This window comes from Bombina bombina, unplaced genomic scaffold (assembly GCF_027579735.1).
Source record: "Bombina bombina isolate aBomBom1 unplaced genomic scaffold, aBomBom1.pri scaffold_786, whole genome shotgun sequence".
In the NCBI taxonomy this organism is placed as follows: Eukaryota; Metazoa; Chordata; class Amphibia; order Anura; family Bombinatoridae; genus Bombina; species Bombina bombina.
The window spans coordinates 128,414-147,895 of NW_026512285.1; the positions used below are offsets into that span (position 1 = coordinate 128,414).

A 19,482-nucleotide genomic window follows, 5' to 3' on the forward strand; every position below is an offset into this window, starting at 1 on the left:
TTGAGATCAGGGGACTCTCAGACTGTACTGATGAAAGTTCGGGTGCTACCCTGAAAATTCGGTTTTGCATACCTAATTTTATCTGTTTGCACTTTTTCCTCGAGTCATACTTGCATCAACAGGAGAGGACGTCAGTAATCTTCGTTACTTTGGCGTGACCTTGCAGGATTGGTATGCAGACCTGGTAGTTATATAATTTTTCCACCTGGAAGATTTCCGGTAAAGAAGGACCTCCTATTTCAAGGACCTTTATTTCATCCAAATCTAGTTTCTTTGAAGCTGATTGTTTGGAGATTGAACATTTATTATTGTTTAAGTGTGGATTTCGGATTTGATCATTGAGACCATGATTCAGGCTTGTTTTCCATCAGGATCTCAAATCTCTAAATTTGAAGGCATGCAAATTGAACGCTTAGTTCTTAGTCATAGAGGTTTCTCTGGCTCCGTAATTAACATTATAATACAGGCTCGTAAGTCTGTTTCAAGGAAGATTTATCATAGGGTTTGGAAAACCTATATTTCATGGTGTTCCACTCTTGATTATTCTTGGCATTCTTTTAGAATTCCTAGGATTTTAGTTTCTTCAGGATAGTTTAAATAAAGGTTTGTCTGCAAATACTTTGAAAAGGACAAATCTCTGCTCTTTCTGTCTTATTTCATAGAAAGATTGCTAAGCTTCCTGATATTCACTGTTTTGGTCAGGCTTTGATTCGTATCAAACCTGTTATTAAATCAATTTCACCTCCTTGGAGTCTCAATTTGGTTTTAAAGATTTTGCAGGCTCTTCCTTTTGAGCCTATGCATTCTTTGGATATTAAACTACTTTCTTGGAAAGTGTTATTTCTTTTGGCTATTTCTTCTGCTAGAAAAGTTTCTGAATTGTCTGCTCTCTCTTGTGAGTCTCCTTATCTGATTTTTCATCCAGATAAAGCTGTTTTGCGGACTTCGTTTACATTTTTACCTAAAGTTGTGAATTCTAAATTATTGTTCCTTCCTTGTGTCCTAATCCTAAGAATACTCTTGAAAGGTCTTTACATTCTTTGGATGTGGTAAGAGCTTTGAAATATTATGTTGAGGCTACTAAAGATATCAGAAAGACTTCTAGTCGTTTTTTTTTTTTGTTTGTTTTTCTGGTTCCAGAAAAGGTCAGAAAGCCTCTGCCGGCAAATAGCAGCAATGCACCCCACAGTCTTAAGCAAAATTCATATTAAAGTTATTTTCTGTTCCATTAGTCCGTATGTAATAATAAACGTCTTTAAATAGTATCCTTAAATACATGAAGAAAAACCAAGCCCCCGTCAGGGTTCCTACTTACACTTCTTACCCCCAATCATATGAGTTAAGTGCTGCACAGTCAAGAGGAGAGCCCATGTCGGACCTTGGGAATCCACACTTTTCAGCTTCTTGGAGATGGTAGTATTCTCTTCAAATCACGTATTACATGTCACTGTTTGCTGTTTTTGGATCTGTAATCCTCAGTAAGAGCAGAAGTCCTTTGTAGTGAAGCTGCTTCAGTTATTTACAAGTTCAGTATTTCCAGGAATGAGTAAGGGCTTGTAAAAGTTGTGGTGGAAATCCAGTATATCCATATAGAAGATGTAGGTAAAGTATTAACAATAAAAGTTAACCCTTTTACCTGTATATATTATAATCCAAGGACACAGTAGGTAAAAGTAAACTTGATTAAAACTGTAACAGAAATGGCTCCTGTTGCTGAATGTGTGCTCAATTGTGCTCGCAATTTATTCAAAAAGGAATACAAGCTTTTGTGGTTTATCCTGCTGTATTAAAGATAGAAGACAAGGATGGCTTTAAATCTTTCCAGAATAGTGAAGAAGCTAAACAGTATCTTGCTAAAGAATCTTGTGTTGTATGATATCTACCCAGATGGTGCTAAATACTTTTTATTCTTTCTTTCTTTTTTCTTTTTATTCTTTATGTCCTTTTTTTATTTATATATATATATATATTTTTTTTCCCTCTTCCCCTGTTCTCTCTTCCAGCCTTCCCTTTATAAGTAGGATCAATGACAGTATATACATTACTAGGGGAAACTGTTGTAGTTATCTCATTGAATATTTAGAATAATAATAGGGCTCCAGGTTTAAAGCAGTTATTGCAACTTACATCATGGAATGTCGGGGGAATTGTTTCACCAATTAAAAGAGAGACAATTCTTAAGCATTTTAAAAAATTAAACACTGACATTGCATTCTTGCAAGAGGTTAGACTATCATCAGCGGAATTAGTTAAATTGAAAGTTAACTGGGTAAAAGAAATACTGGCCACACCTTGCACCGAAAGGAGAAAAGGAGTTGCAATCCTGCTGAGTAAAAGTTTGGATTCTAAGATTATAGATGTTAAATTAGATGAAAATGCATGCTATCTCATTATTCAAATAGAAATTAGGAAGATGACATATATACTATGTAATGTATATGGGCCAAATATTTTAGATATGGAGTTTTGGGGGAAACTACAGGCACTATTGTTGAATTATGCAGAGATGAATCTAATAATAGCTGGAGACTTTAATTTAACGCCTAAATTCCCAATAGATAGGAAAAGTACAAAGGGTAGAGGGAAGGATTACAGAATAGCTAAGGAAATGAGAATTCTACACACATTTAAAAAAACACTTAAAGTATCCGATATCTGGCGACTACAGCACCCGGATGTCAAAAGATTTACATGTCTCTCTAAATCATTAATCTCACTTTCCAGGATTGACTACTTCTTAGGGCTAGATTTATTAAAGCTGAGGCGGACAGGGGCGCGTATACGCCTGTGGCGGGGCGAAATTACCCGCAGGTATTCGCCATTGCACACAAGCGCAATTTTGCGCTCGCGTGCAATCCCGCCCTCTGCCCGCGCACAGCCAATCAAGCGCGGGCAGGAGCTGTCAATCTCCTCGGTCTGACTAGACCGAGGAGATTGAATTTCGCCACCTTAGAGATGACGAAGAGGATAGGGAAGCGGCGGTCTGGTGACCGCTGCTTGATAAATTACGGAGAGCAAGTTCTTGAGAGAACTTGCAGCCGTAGGTCTTTCATAAATCTAGCCCTTAGTAGCCGATTCTATTCTAAAGATAGATCCCAAGACTGATATAAAGGACTTTGCAATTTCTGACCATGCCCCTACTACATTAGAATTTTCTCTAGATGATATAAAAACTAGAAGTCATAAAAGAAATTCTTTTTATTTCCCTAAATATATGTTAAAAAATGCATCTTTTGTTGCCATGCTAAAAGAAAAATAGTATATCTTTCTTAACCTAAATAGAGAATATGTAGACAGGTTAGAAATCCTGTGGGAAACAGCAAAAGCTGTATTAAGGGGAGCAAGATTAAGGGGGGGAGAGTAAGCTTTATGGCTACATTTAGAAAAAAAGGAAAGAGGAACAACTTACCAATCAATTAACTAATATGTTCAATAGATACCTTCAGTGTGCATCAAAGAATAACTGGTCTAAGTATATCCAGGCGAAACACGAGAGAGATCTATTTTATATACAAGAAGCTACAAGAGATGATCTTAAAAAAAAAAAAAATGCAAATTATATGAAATCTGGGAATAAAACAGGTAGCTACCTAGCAAGACTAGTGAAGTCTGAAAAGAAAAATAATATAATACCCACAATAAGAGTAGCCGATACACTTTTACATAATCCAATAGAAATCAATGAGACCTTTTATCAAATATATCGAAAGTTTTATAGTGCATGTGAGATAGCGCTAAGAAGGAATTATTTTGGGAAACTATTGTAACTCCTAGTTTATCAGTAGAAGAAATTGAAAAAATCAATTCACCAATTACAGAAGAGGAAGTAGAGAGAACAATAAATAAAATTAATTCAAATAAAGCTCCTGGACCGGATCAGCTTCCAGCTGAATTTTATTAAATATTAAATAAAGAAATTGTACCACATTTAACCAGATTAGTGAAATTTCTTGACTTTGCACCATTCTCCATATAGTAATAATTGAATAAAGCTGTTACAATCATGATTTTTAAAAAAGGAAGGGACCCTGAAAGGGCAGATGCATACAGGCCAATCTCTCTACTCAATGTAGACTATAAGATTTTAGCTACAATAGTCGCAGAATGATTAAAAAACATCATAGGTAATATTATTCATCCTAACCAGGTGGGTTTCATGAATGGTAGAAGCTCTGTAGTAAATATTCGAAAAGCATGTATTATTATTATTGATTATTTTAAAGAAATATCTAATCAACTTGAGAAATTGTATAAATTAAATCATGATGCAGCTATAATAGCTTTAGATGCTGAAAAAGCTTTTGATGCCATGCAATGGGATCATCTTTTTATGTCTCTGTCTAAATTTGGTTTCTCTGGACCATTCACAAATTTTATTAAAGCAATTTATAATAACCCGGTATCCTCAATTTCTGTGAATGGTGTGGAATTTGCAGAAATAACACTGGAAAGAGGTACCAGACAAGGCTGTTCATTATCGCCCTCTCTATTCAACTTATCTATTGAGCCTCTAGCGATTAAAATTAGTCAGGTACTGCAAGGGGTCCTATGTAAAAATAAAGAAGATTTTTTTTTACTATATGCGGATGATGTACTGATCTTCTTAAGAAATAGTAAGCAAAATATCCCCAAACTAATTGAAATAATAGAAACATATAGTTCATTTTTGGGATATAAAGTTAATGTTAATAAATCAGAGCTGCTATGATTAAAAAAATATAAGGACTCGAACATAAGTCCGTTCAAAGTTGTAGATCAAATTACATATTTAGGCATTAAAGGGCCACTGTAAGTAAATATTTTCTATGCCTGTTACTAACTAACTACCCCAAATACGCTTTTTATCAATAGCATTTCATTAACATATCTCTACCGTATATCAGAAATCTTGTCTGCAAATTTAATTGTTTTCCAAACCCACTCTGTGGGTATCCTTTGCTCTGTACCAATCCGTTTACAATACCTAGGTTTCAAAATGGCGCTTTAAACACAAAGTTATTGGTTTAAGTATTTTGAACACTCAGTGCTGAAAATAGTGGGCAGGATAACGTGACATCATCGGCGAATAAAAGATATAACTTTTAGAACGTTATGAAACTTAGTTTTGGAGAAAATATAGGTCAGTAGGTTTTAATTAATGTTTATTAACTTTAATATGTTAGTTGTTTAGCTTAAAAATTATAACAGAAAGTAATCCTTTAATCTAAGTAAAAATTCAAATTTATGGTATGAATTGAATTTAAAGCCAATTCTACAAAAAAATATATGATCAGCTCAATGCCTGGAAACATCTACCATTAGCGTTATCAGGAAAAATTGGATTAATTAAAATGATTATTTTCCCAAAAATACTCCTAAAAATTACAGAATTTACCTCTTTTATTAAAGAAAGTAGATATTAAATCATTTAATAAAAATATAACAGAATTTCTCTGGGGAAAGAAAAGGAGGAAAATCTTTTTTAAAATATTATCATATTCAAAAGAATATGGGGGTCTTGCACTACCAGATATCAGGAATTATATACCGGATAGCATGCCTGGTCAAAATAGCGGCTGAATGGTTGAGAAAGAATACTATACAGATAAATCATTAGAAGAAGAGATAGTGAAACCCTTTATATTAAAAGCGTTACTACACACGCAAATTAAAGACATCCCAAAGAAGATTAAAAGCTTCAGCTCAATTATGTGTATTATAAAAGCATGGCAACAATATTGTAAGAAAATTAAAGTTAATTACACAGTGTCTAATTTTTTAACAATAATTGGTTATCCCCCGTTTCCCGAAGCACTAAAATCTGCAGTTTTCCATAGATGGAAAAGAAAGGGTCTGGCATGTGTTAGTCAAATGATCAATTTCACTCCAGACATATCCCAGGTCAAAACATTTGAAGATCTAAGACGTGAATTTGACCTGCCTAGTAAAGACTTCTTTGCATATCTACAATTAAGAAATCTGGTTAATAAACTATTACAAATTCAAAATAAAGATTGGGGCTGGTCCCCACTTATGCACAATTTGGAATTATGCAAAATGGAAGACTTCTCTATAAAAAAATGGTATAAGGAGTCATTACGGCAGGAGGGTTATCTAAATTTACAATTGATCGTTAAAAAATGTCATATGAAGGGAGTAACGGAATGTAATGAAGAATATATCCAGAACAGTATTAGCAGAATAAATAAGATCTTTATCTCCACTAACCACAGAAAAGTGCACCTTAATATATTAAATCAAACACATCTCACCCCTTCTGCTATGGCTAGATGGAATGGTAAAACTCAAGATAAATGTGTCAAATGTGGTAGCAGAGGGGCTACCATTGTGCATTACTTTTGGGGCTGCACATTAGTCAGACAATATTGGAATAAAATAAGCTTCTGGTTATCTAGGATATTAAAAGCAGAGATAAAAATTTATCGGGATCTAGTATTTTTTTTATTTCCCTCAACAACAAAAAAAGGTTAAAAACAAGGAATTTACTGAATTGGTTATTGGTATGGCTAGGTTTTTACTCTTGAAAACCTGGACCTCAAGAAAATTGCCCGCTATAGCTGAAGTTAATAACCAGATCTTTAAACAAATGACGGTAGAACAATGCATGATAGAACAAGATAAAACTAATGAAGTTGAAAGATTCTTTAAAAAATGGGAAATATTTATATATTCGCAACCAGTGGATCTGCAAAAGAAAATTATCTATCCACTCAGATCCACAGATTATGTTATGAATGCCATATTAAGAAATTAATTACCGCAGGTATATTAGGTTAAGAATAAGAGAAGGCTGAAGTTTATTTATTAATTTGTTCCCTTTTTTTTTTTCTTTCTCTTTCTTTTTTATTTGATCTGTCTTGTAAAAAAAAAAAAAATAGTATCCATCTAGGGAGAAATTAACTGTTATATGACATGTAGAGGAAGGGCTGGTTTAAAAAAAACTGGGTTATGATATGTTAATAATTTTGGGTTGTGATTTTGTTTTAAACCGTATGGTTTATAATGCAGAAGGAAATCTATCTGTTTTTCAGTTGTACTTATCATACTGATAGTCTAAAACGTGTATATTTAACCCCTAAGTATGTAAATGTGTGTTTTACCATCCCTTCCCTCTCTCCTTTTTTTCTGTACCCTATCTGGATATTCAATAAAAACATTTAAAAAAAGTTAACCCTTTTACCTGTATATATTATAATCCAAGGACACAGTAGGTAAAAGTAAACTTGATTAAAACTGTAACAGAAATGGCTCCTGTTGATGAATGTAATTAACAAAATAACGAAGCAGGTGTGTTTGAAAGTAACAGACTTTCCCTTACCTCTCCTCCTTTAAACGTTCCCTAAAGACCTTTTTTGTTCGGGAAAGCTTATCACCCGACTCAGTAACAAATGAATTTCACCTATCTAACAGTTGTCCTCATCTATCTCCTCACTAATATCATTCTCACCTTTGTAGTTCCCACCTCCTGTTTCCCATCCTCCTACCCCTCTAGATTGTAAGTTCCCATGGGAATAGGGCCCACAGTTCCCCCTGTATTTGTCTGTAATTTTTTTCTTTTATTGTTTCTTCGTTGTACTTTTATCTTTGTACCCATGGGCAGCGCTGCGGAATCTGTTTGCGCTTTATAAATAAAGATTAATAATAATGTTTCCGTATTAACTCTCACATTCTTGTCCTCTAGGCAATCTACCGAACTACCTCCACACCTGGAGAAGGTGAAACAAAGAGCCAATGATGCTTTTGCTCGGCAGCAGTGGAGTCAAGCAATTGAGCTTTACAGCCTAGCAGTGCAGAGTGCTCCACGCAGTGCCATGCTCTATGGAAATCGTGCTGCAGCTTACATGAAACGCAAGTGGTGAGGTTATTTGGGTTTACATACAGGGAGGCCTTAAATCCTACAGATAGGATATCTCTCATTCTAGTCGCAGAGAAGAATAAAAGGCTGAAAAAAAGAAGCGAGATATAAAAGAAGAAAAGATGAACTGGGGCAGGATTTAGAAAGAGGAGAAAAGTTAGGTGCTGGTATTATGGCATGGAGAGGATAATAGTAATTGCAAAGTTAGGATTGCTGAGTTTAAAGGCTGATAATAAAAATAAAAAAAAAGATTGTGAAGTGTTGGTCTGAGGCACAGTTAAAGGGACACGAAACCCAAAAAATTCTTTCATGGATCAGACAATACAATTTTCAAAAAAGTTTCCAATTTACTTCTGTTATCAGATTTGCTTCGATCTCGTGTTATGCTATGTTGAAGAGATATGTAGATAGGTACCATGCTCTTGTCTGGAGCTCTATTTGACAGGAAATAGTGCTGCCATCTAGTGCTCTTGCTAATGTATAACATTGTTGTAAAACTGCTGCCATATAGTTCTGCAGACGTGCACACTCCTGAACTTGCCTTCCTACTTTTCAACAAAGGATAACAAGAAAACATGATAATAGAAGTACATTGGAAAGTTGTATAAAATTGTATGTTTTATCTGAATCATGAAATAAAAAATTTGGGTTTTATGTCCCTTTAAAGGGCCACTAAACCCAAAATCTTTCTTTCATGATTCAGATAGAGAATAGAAATTTAAACAACATTACAATTTACTTCCATTATTTATTTTGCTTCATTTTTTAGATATCCTTAGTTGAAGAAAAAGCAATGCACATGGTGAGCCAATCACACGAGGCTTCTATGTGCAGCAACCAATCAGCAGCTACTGAGCATATCTAGATATGCTTTTCAGCAAAGAATATCAAGAGAATAAAGCAAATTAGATAATATAAGTAAATTAGAAAGATGTTTAAAATTGCATTCTCTTTCTAAATCATAAAAGAAAAAATGTGGATGTTATGTCCCTTTAAGTAAGCTAGAACCTAAAAAAAGTGAAAGTGAAGGTCCCTGGATCTAGAGCAGGCCCCTGGGCTCATATTAGTACTCTCTAGTATTTGCCATGTGGCCTTCCTCTTCAACAGGCTGAATATACTGTGTAATTATCAGTAATTTATTATCATAAAAGCATCATTACCTTTCAGCAAGCAAATGGGTACAAATGAAGATTTGAACCAAACATTTATTTTTGTGAATAAAAATGGCAAAAGGGATCTATAGATGATCCCAGAAGTAGGAAAAAATAGTGACAGGAGAATAATCAGTTATGAGAATGGCTTTACAGCAGGGTGGATTTGATTTAAATCAAACTGATTTAATTCACGATTTAAATCAGTAAGGCTTGATTTAAATCATAGTTTTCTACATAAAGACTAATTCTTGCTGGTATAACTAATATGCAAGTAGATGAAGATTTTTAGAATAACAGCTTTTCATATTAGTTTTTTTTTATCCCCAGTTTAATAGGTTAATCAATATAATTCATATTTGGACAACTTTTCTGTTGTACTTAGGAAGGAGAAAAATAATCATTACCTTAATAATAACAATTTAAATAGATTTATTCAACTGAAACAATAACATTACAGCATATGTTATTTGCTTAAACAAACATCCATGTTTGTTAACGAATTTGGCTAAACAAAATATATATATTTTAAGAAACTTAGACTGTCAGCCCAGCCTACACATGAAAAACTTAACTACTGTCCTCTGTAGCTCACTCGTCCTCTTCAGCTTCTTCTTTGTTCATAATCTGGAAAAGAAAAACAATCTTTCCTGCTTTATCGGGTCGCAAACGATTTCTCAATTTAGAATGAATGAGTCCAAAGGAAGAGAATATTCTTTCAATGCCTGCAGAAGAAGCTACTGCTGTTAAAAGTGAAATCATTACTTGAACGCACTGGTGTGACTTTCTTTAAAAGATCTTCAGCAAACATATATTTCTTGAATGGTTCCCCCTTAGCTTTGAAGTTTATTATAGTTGGCATTACAGATGGATTATTGCTGGATACCCATGTCATAGCTTAATATCTTGTAGGCAGAGAAACTGCCCAATAATCTTACAACAACCTCTGGAAGAGCATGACATTGTGAATGGATTAATGGAATTTATTTACCAAAAAAATGAAACATATACAGCCTTATTCTACATAATTAAAAAACTAATCTTTATTTCATGATGGAATAACCTTTGGATGGTAATATATTTTCCTCAAAAAACATTTTATTTAAAAAAAATCCGATTTAAATAAAAAAAAAAAATCCGATTTGAATAAAAAAAATCTGATTTTTTTAAAAAAAATCATTGATTTTTATCCACCCTGCTTTACAGTTACAAAAGCTGATGGCTTCTAGACATAATTGCATAGACCTGTATTAGGAATGGAATGAAGCAGTGTAGAATGTAAGTATGCTATATTCATATATATTTATAGCAGCTATAACATGTACGAATAAGCCACTTGTCTGCTCTGAGCAGAAAATTTACTGCAGTACTGACAAATTAAAAGGACATGAAACCTAGAGCATATGATTTTAAACAACTTCTCAATTTACTTTTTTCAAATTTGCTCCATTCTCATGGTATCCTTTGTTGAAGGAGCAGCAATGCACTACTGTGAGATAGCTGACTACATCAAGTGAGCCAATGAGATAGGCGCATATGTGCAGCTATCTCTCAGTAGTGCTGACTGTCCCTTTTTTAATTGTACATGTTGTACCACATAACAAAGTGAGCAAATTAAAGTGACTATCACTGTGAAGTATAGAAACTCTTAAATCCATGCCAAGTTCCACCTGAAATTAAATAAGTCCAATGAGGTTATGAACTTTCTCTTGACTTGGTTACTTTTATGTCCTAAGTCTGTTATAGGTGGGGATTTTTTTTCCTCCCATAGAGGTTTCTGTGTTTTGTTTTTTTTGTAAATTGATTCATTCTCTTTTTGAGTTGTTGTCCCTCTTTTTTGGATGTGCTACTTGAGTTTGGTAAGTAGCAGGTAAAAAGTCTTAAAGGGGCAGTAAACACCACAAATATTATTGTTTAAAAAGATAGATTATCCCTTTATTTACCATGCCTCAGTTTTGCATAACCAGCACAGTTATATTAATATACTTTTTACCTCTGTGATTACCTTGTATCTAAGTCTCTGCAGACTGCCTCCTTATTTCAGATCTTTTGACAGACTTGCATTTTAGCCAGTCAGTGCTGGATTTTAAATAAGTCCATGGGCATGAGCACAATGTTATCTATATGGCACACAATAAGTAACACCCTCTAGCTGTGAACAACTGTCAAATGCATTCAGATAAGAAGCGGGCTTCAAGGGCTTACAAATTGGCATATGAGCCTACCTAGGTTTAGCTTTTAACTAAGAATACCAAGAGAACAAAGCAAATTTGATGATAAAATTAAATTGGAAAGTTGTTGAAAGTTACATGCCCTATCTGAATCATGAAAGTTTAATTTGGACTTTACTATCCCTTTAAATTATTTTACTTCTTACTGCTGGATTTTATTTTTTATTTTATTTTTTTATTACAGAGTGCCTGTATTGTAGCTTTTTGATAGTTATCTTAAAATTTAAAAGTGGCCTGTATGAGAAGAGGGAGGAATTTTGGTTACCCTTGTGGATACTTGGTTGTAATTTTCCTTTGGGTTTCTAGTTGTGGATTGTATGTAACAATAAGTGTGTTTAATTTCCAGTGGTGCTCCGTATTTCTATATGTTTGTTCATGAGTATTTTAGTTTCTCCATTGTTTGGTTTTCTGTAATTTGTGGGTGGTATCACTGACTTTCAAATACCACGACTGGAGATGTAATTTTCTGTCAATTTTATCTGAACATATATGGTTATGGATTGGTTGGAGAGCTTAGTGTATAATTAGCTATCATATTTCACTTATGAGGGTTGTTTAGTTGGCTAGTGGTATCTGTATGGTATTGAGCCTAAATGGTGGTATCAAGAAAGTTAATGCATTTGGCAGAGAGCAGTTAGACCAGAGCATTTTTGCTATCACTCAATTTAAACAGAAATAGAGCCTTGTTTTTTTTATTTACCTATCAAAAAAAATAATATATATATTTATATATATATATACAGGTCGTCCTCGGTTTACGCCGGGGTTAGGTTCCAGAAGGAATGGTTGTAAATCGAAACCGTTGTAAATTGAAACCCAGTTTATAATGTAAGTCAATGGGAAGTGAGGGAGATAGGTTGCAGGCCCCTCTCAAAATTGTCATAAGTAACACCTAATACATTATTTTTAAAGCTTTGAAATGAAGACTTTACATGCTAAACAGCATTATAAACCTAATAAAATAATCACACAACACAGACTTCACTTGCATTTTTCTGAAAACAGTTCTTCCTATGCATTCCAATCTGGACTGATTTATAGACAGGAAGATCTTGTTCCTTTGAAATCTGCTCGATAGCTCAGGTCTGGTTAAACTGATTAATTTCCGCTTGCTTGGCTTTTGCTGCAACACAAGCGGACAGCTCCACCTACTGGCTATTTTAATAAATGCACTGTTTCTCAATGTTTTTCAATAGCAGTCACATGACTGGAAAAAAAGGTTGTTATTCTGAAACGGTGTAAATTGAACCGTTGTAAAACGAGGGCCACCTGTATATATATATATTTCTTCTGTTAAGTGTGATCAGTCCACGGGTCATCATTACTTGTGGGATATTAACTGCTCCCCTACAGGAAGTGCAAGAGGATTCACCCAGCAGAGTTGCTATATAGCTCCTCCCCTCTACGTCACCCCCAGTCATTCTCTTGCACCCAACGACTAGATAGGATGTGTGAGAGGACTATGGTGATATATTTAGTTTTTATATCTTCAATCAAAAGTTTGTTGTTTTATAATAGCACCGGAGTGTGTTATTCCTTCTCTGGTAGAATTTGAAGAAGAATCTACCTGAGTTTTTTTCTATGATTTTAGCCGGAGTAGTTAAGATCATATTGCTGTTTCTCGGCCATCTGAGGAGAGGCAAACTTCAGATCAGGGGACAGCAGGCAGATTAATCTGCAAAGAGGTATGTAGCAGCTTATTATTTTCTGACATGGAATTGATGAGAAAATCCTGCCATACCGTTATAATGTAAACCCAGCCTTGAATGCAGTAGATGTAGCTGATATCAGGCTGTCATGTATGTATATTTTATACTTCTCTGGTTTTTAGACTGTATACATAGACTTAACCTAATTTGCAGGGACTTGCAATAGGTTTTAAATGACAATTAATTATTGAGGTAAAACGTTTTTTTGCTGGCATGTAAAAACGTTTTTTTCTCTGAGGTACTGGGTGAAAAAATGTTTTGGGCACTATTTTTCCACTTGGCAATAGTTTTGATTTAAATTAGAGCAGTTCACTGATCCCTCTCACTGTTATGTGTGTGGGGGAGGGGCCATTTTGGTGCTTTCACTATGCATCAGAAAAAACTCAGTCAGAGATTCATTTTCTTCCTGCATGATCCGGTTCATCTCTACAGAGTTCAGGGATCTCCAAAGCCTTTTTTGAGGGAAGTAATCATTACAGCAGAGCTGTGCTGATTGTATTGACTGTGATAAAAAAAAAAAAAAAAACGTTTGTGTATTTTTTTTCTGCTGCCTGGGTTAGTTATCATTTGCTGAGGGGAACAATCCTTTGCTAAAACTGTATATTCTGACAAAGATTGATGCTATAACTTAATTATTTTAACTGTTATATTTTTCTGTGCTTCTTAAAGGCACAGTTCGTTTTCATATTATTTGTAAATTACTTTGTAAAGTATTTCCAAGTTGCTGTTTATTTGCTAGTGTGTTAAACATGTCTGATTCAGAGGAATATCTCTGTGCTATATGTGTTAATGCCAAAGTGGAGCCCAATAGAAATTTATGTACTAAATGTATTGATGCTATTTTAAAAAACAGTCAATCTGTACAAATTGAACATATTTCACCAAACAACGAGGGGAGAGTTATGCCGACTAACTCGCCTCACGTGTCAGTACCTGCATCTCCCGCTCAGGAGGTGCGTGATATTGTAGCGCCGAGTACATCTGGGCGGCCATTACAAATCACATTACAAGATATGGCTACTGTTATGACTGAAGTTTTGGCTAAACTACCAGAACTAAGAGGTAAACGTGATCACTCTGGGGTGAGAACAGAGTGCGCTGATAATGCAAGGGCCATGTCTGATACTGCGTCACAGTTTGCAGAACGTGAAGACGGAGAGCTTCATTCTGTGGGTGACGGTTCTGATCCAAATAAACTGGACTCAGACATTTCAAATTTTAAATTTAAGCTTGAGAACCTCCGTGTGTTACTAGGGGAGGTATTAGCGGCTCTGAATGATTGTAACACAGTTGCAATCCCAGAAAAAATGTGTAGGTTGGATAAATATTTTGCGGTACCGACGAGTACTGACGTTTTTCCTATACCTAAGAGACTTACTGACATTGTTACTAAGGAGTGGGATAGACCCGGTGTGCCTTTCTCACCCCCTCCTATATTTAGAAAAATGTTTCCAATAGACGCCGCCACACGGGATTTATGGCAAATGGTCCCTAAGGTGGAGGGAGCAGTTTCTACTTTAGCTAAGCGTACCACTATCCCAGTGGGGGATAGCTGTGCTTTTTCAGATCCAATGGATAAAAAATTAGAGGGTTACCTTAAGAAAATGTTTGTTCAACAAGGATTTATATTGCAACCTCTTGCATGTATTGCGCCTGTCACGGCTGCAGCATCATTTTGGTTTGAGTCTCTGGAAGAGACACTTCAATCATCCACACTAGATGACATCACACACAAACTTAAATTCCTTAAGTTAGCTAATTCATTTATTTCAGATGCCGTAGTACATTTAACTAAACTTGCGGCTAAAAATTCAGGATTCGCCATTCAGGCACGCAGAGCTCTGTGGCTGAAATCCTGGTCAGCTGATGTTACGTCTAAATCTAAATTGCTTAATATTCCTTTCAAAGGGCAGATCTTATTCGGGCCCGGCTTGAAAGAGATTATTGCTGACATTACAGGAGGTAAAGGTCATGCCCTGCCTCAGGACAAGGCCAAAGCCAAGGCTAGACAGTCCAATTTTCGTTCCTTTCGTAATTTCAAAGCAGGAGCAGCATCAACTTCCTCTGCACCAAAACAGGAAGGAGCTGTTGCTCGCTACAGACAAGGCTGGAAACCTAACCAGTCCTGGAACAGGGGCAAACAGGCCAGAAAACCTGCTGCTGCCCCTAAGACAGCATGAATTGAGGGCCCCCGATCCGGGACCGGATCTAGTGGGGGGCAGACTTTCCCTCTTCGCCCAGGCTTGGGCAAGAGATGTTCAGGATCCCTGGGCGTTAGAGATCATATCTCAGGGATACCTTCTGGACTTCAAATCCTCTCCCCCAAGAGGGAGATTTCATCTGTCAAGGTTGTCAACAAACCTAACAAAGAAGGAAGCGTTTCTACGCTGCGTACAAGATCTTTTATTAATGGGAGTGATCCATCCAGTTCCGTGGTTGGAACAAGGACAAGGGTTTTACTCAAATCTGTTTGTAGTTCCCAAAAAAGAGGGAACCTTCAGGCCAATCTTGGATTTAAAGATCCTAAACAAATTCCTAAGAGTTCCATCGTTCAAGATGGAAACTATTCGAACAATTTTGCCCATGATCCAAGAGGGTCAGTACATGACCACAGTGGATTTAAAGGATGCTTACCTTCACATACCGATTCATAGAAGTCATTACCGGTATCTAAGGTTTGCCTTTTTAGACAGGCATTACCAGTTTGTAGCTCTTCCATTCGGACTGGCTACGGCTCCAAGAATCTTCACAAAGGTTCTGGGCACTCTTCTGGCGGTACTAAGACCGCGAGGAATTTCAGTAGCTCCGTACTTAGACGACATACTGATACAAGCTTCAAGCTTTCAAACTGCCAAATCTCATACAGAGATAGTACTGGCATTTCTAAGGTCGCATGGATGGAAAGTGAACGAAGAGAAAAGTTCTCTCTTTCCACTCACAAGAGTTCCCTTCCTGGGGACTCTGATAGATTCTGTAGAAATGAAGATTTACCTGACAGAGGACAGGTTAACAAAACTTCAAAATGCATGCCGTGTCCTTCATTCCATTCAACACTCTAAATCTGAATCAAGAGACCAGAAATTCTCTTCTATGGTGGCTTTATCGGCCACATCTGTCCAGGGGAATGCCATTCAGCAGGCCAGACTGGTCAATTGTAACAACAGACGCCAGCCTACTAGGTTGGGGCGCTGTCTGGAATTCTCTGAAGGCTCAGGGACTATGGAATCAGGAGGAGAGTCTTCTTCCAATAAACATTCTGGAATTGAGAGCAGTCCTCAATGCTCTTCTGGCTGGGCCCCAGTTAACAACTCGGGGGTTCATCAGGTTCCAGTCGGACAACATCACGACTGTAGCTTATATCAACCATCAGGGAGGGACAAGAAGCTCCCTAGCAATGATGGAAGTATCGAAGATAATTCGCTGGGCAGAGTCTCACTCTTGCCACCTGTCTGCAATCCACATCCCGGGAGTGGAGAACTGGGAGGCGGATTTCTTAAGTCGTCAGACTTTTCATCCGGGGGAGTGGGAACTTCATCCAGAGGTCTTTGCCCAAATACTTCGACGTTGGGGCAAACCAGAGATAGATCTCATGGCGTCTCGACAGAACGCCAAGCTTCCGCGCTACGGGTCCAGATCCAGGGATCCGGGAGCGGTCCTGATAGATGCCTTGACAGCACCATGGACCTTCAGGATGGCTTATGTGTTTCCACCTTTCCCGATGCTTCCTCGATTGATTGCCAGAATCAAACAGGAGAAAGCATCAGTGATTCTAATAGCGCCTGCATGGCCACGCAGGACTTGGTATGCAGATCTGGTGGACATGTCATTCTGTCCACCTTGGTCGTTACCTCTGAAACAGGACCTTCTGATTCAGGGTCCTTTCAAACATCAAAATCTAACTTCTCTGAAGCTGACTGCTTGGAAATTGAACGCTTGATCTTATCAAAGCGTGGTTTTTCTGAGTCAGTTATTGATACCTTAATACAGGCTAGGAAGCCTGTTACCAGAAAGATTTACCATAAAATATGGCGTAAATACCTATATTGGTGCGAATCCAAAGGTTACTCTTGGAGTAAGGTTAGGATTCCTAGGATATTGTCTTTTCTACAAGAAGGTTTAGAAAAGGGGTTATCCGCTAGTTCCTTAAAGGGACAGATCTCAGCTCTGTCCATTCTGTTACACAAGCGTCTGTCAGAAGTTCCAGACGTTCAGGCTTTTTGTCAGGCTTTGGCCAGGATTAAACCTGTGTTTAAAGCTGTGGCTCCACCATGGAGTTTAAACCTTGTTCTTAACGTTTTACAGGGTGTTCCGTTTGAACCCCTTCATTCCATTGATATAAAGTTGTTATCTTGGAAAGTTCTATTTTTAATGGCTATTTCCTCGGCTCGAAGAGTCTCTGAGTTATCAGCCTTACATTGTGATTCTCCTTATTTGATTTTTCACTCGGATAAGGTAGTTCTGCGTACTAAACCTGGGTTCTTACCTAAGGTAGTCACTAACAGGAATATCAATCAGGTGATTGTTGTTCCATCCTTGTGCCCAAATCCTTCTTCGAGGAAGGAACGTCTTTTGCACAATCTGGATGTAGTTCGTGCCCTTAAATTTTATTTACAGGCAACTAAAGATTTTCGACAAACGTCTTCCCTGTTTGTCGTTTACTCTGGTCAGAGGAGAGGTCAAAAAGCTTCTGCTACCTCTCTCTCTTTTTGGCTTCGTAGCATAATTCGTTTAGCTTATGAGACTGCTGGACAGCAGCCTCCTGAAAGAATTACAGCTCATTCCACTAGAGCTGTGGCTTCCACTTGGGCCTTTAAGAATGAGGCCTCTGTTGAACAGATTTGCAAGGCTGCAACTTGGTCTTCGCTTCATACTTTTTCCAAATTTTACAAATTTGACACTTTTGCTTCCTCGGAGGCTATTTTTGGGAGAAAGGTTCTTCAGGCAGTGGTTCCTTCTGTATAAAGAGCCTGCCTATCCCTCCCGTCATCCGTGTACTTTTGCTTTGGTATTGGTATCCCACAAGTAATGATGACCCGTGGACTGATCACACTTAACAGAAGAAAACATAATTTATGCTTACCTGATAAATTCCTTTCTTCTGTAGTGTGATCAGTCCACGGCCCGCCCTGTTTTTTAAGGCAGGTAAATATTTTTTAAATTATACTCCAGTCACCACTACACCCTTGGCTTCTCCTTTCTCGTTGGTCCTTGGTCGAATGACTGGAGGTGACGTAGAGGGGAGGAGCTATATAGCAACTCTGCTGGGTGAATCCTCTTGCACTTCCTGTAGGGGAGCAGTTAATATCCCACAAGTAATGATGACCCGTGGACTGATCACACTACAGAAGAAAGGAATTTATCAGGTAAGCATAAATTATGTTTTTTTAGTTGACAATCCAAAGTATTGATCTAGATCCATTTTGGTATATTTCATGCCGCCATTTCACCACCAAATGTGATCAAATAAAAAAAAACGTTAACTTTTTTTTTTCTCACTGAAATTATTTACAAACGGCTTGTGCAATCATGGCACAAATGGTTGTAAAAGCTTTTCTGGGATCCTCTTAGTTCAGAAATAGCAGACATATGACTTTGTCATTGCTTTTTGGTAATTAGAAGGCCTCTAATTGCAGCTGCGCACCACACTTTTATTATTCCCAGCAGTAAAGGGGTTAATTAGGTAAGAAATTTTATAGATAGAGGTGCGCTAGGACAAGAGATATCAGACACTTCCCTAGGAAGACAATATCCCCACTAAATTGTCTTGAAATAACTGTAAATAAGAGAAATGGTTAAGGGAAGGCGCTTAAAGCCAAAGATATCAACACTAAGATCATATATCAAACATTTATTAAAACAAAAGAGGAATATTCCAGTTAATAAAAGGGACGTCTCCCTGTAGCAATATAATTTAAAAGTCTAAAACACGAGATAATTCCTAAAATAAAAGTGTAGATAGTACTAGACTGACATATTAATTATTCTAAAAATGAATCGCCAAAAATATATATTTACACAAAGTGCTAACACAGATTAAATGTTGCAAATGAGGCCTTCCGATTGCAGACAAATATATAAAGAAACAATGTCTCTGTTCGTCACTCGTTACAGTCTGTTCAAAGGAGAGAGTTCACAACTTATATAGAGAGACAAATGTCAGATGAATACAATAGGTGTCGATATGCAAATACAGAGAACGGCAACTGTACAACGTTAGTATTAAGGGAAAGTTCCAAACATCAAAAGCACCGCTTTCATATAACACTGAATGACAGAGAGTATACCTCTATTTTCTATAAGTTGAAGATTGTGTTTTCCTTACAAATATATGGTACGTTACCCTTTCTTATTTCAATGAAGTTGGCTCACTCCTGCTCGGTATTTTCCTTGAGCGGGTAACTCTGTAGTGTTCTCGGCGTCTGACGTCACCTGTAATATTCCCGTGAAGAGGAAAGCCGATTAGTCCGCTGTTCTCAGCTGTTGCCGTAAATTTCCCCAAAAAAGGACCCTGCACTTAGTGCTTATGCACGCAGGAG

The 19,482-nt window shown here is 36.8% G+C and overlaps 1 protein-coding gene across 2 annotated transcripts in view; it reads left to right on the forward strand.

The window, feature by feature from the left end:
- The window catches only part of LOC128644208 (WD and tetratricopeptide repeats protein 1), a 46,958-nt gene that overhangs the window by 21,838 nt on the left and 5,638 nt on the right, over positions 1-19,482 (forward strand). For both annotated transcript variants that reach the window (XM_053696904.1, XM_053696905.1), the window contains exon 12: positions 7,682-7,855. In XM_053696904.1, the coding sequence (XP_053552879.1) occupies positions 7,682-7,855 (174 nt within the window). The remainder of the gene's footprint in view (positions 1-7,681; positions 7,856-19,482) is intronic.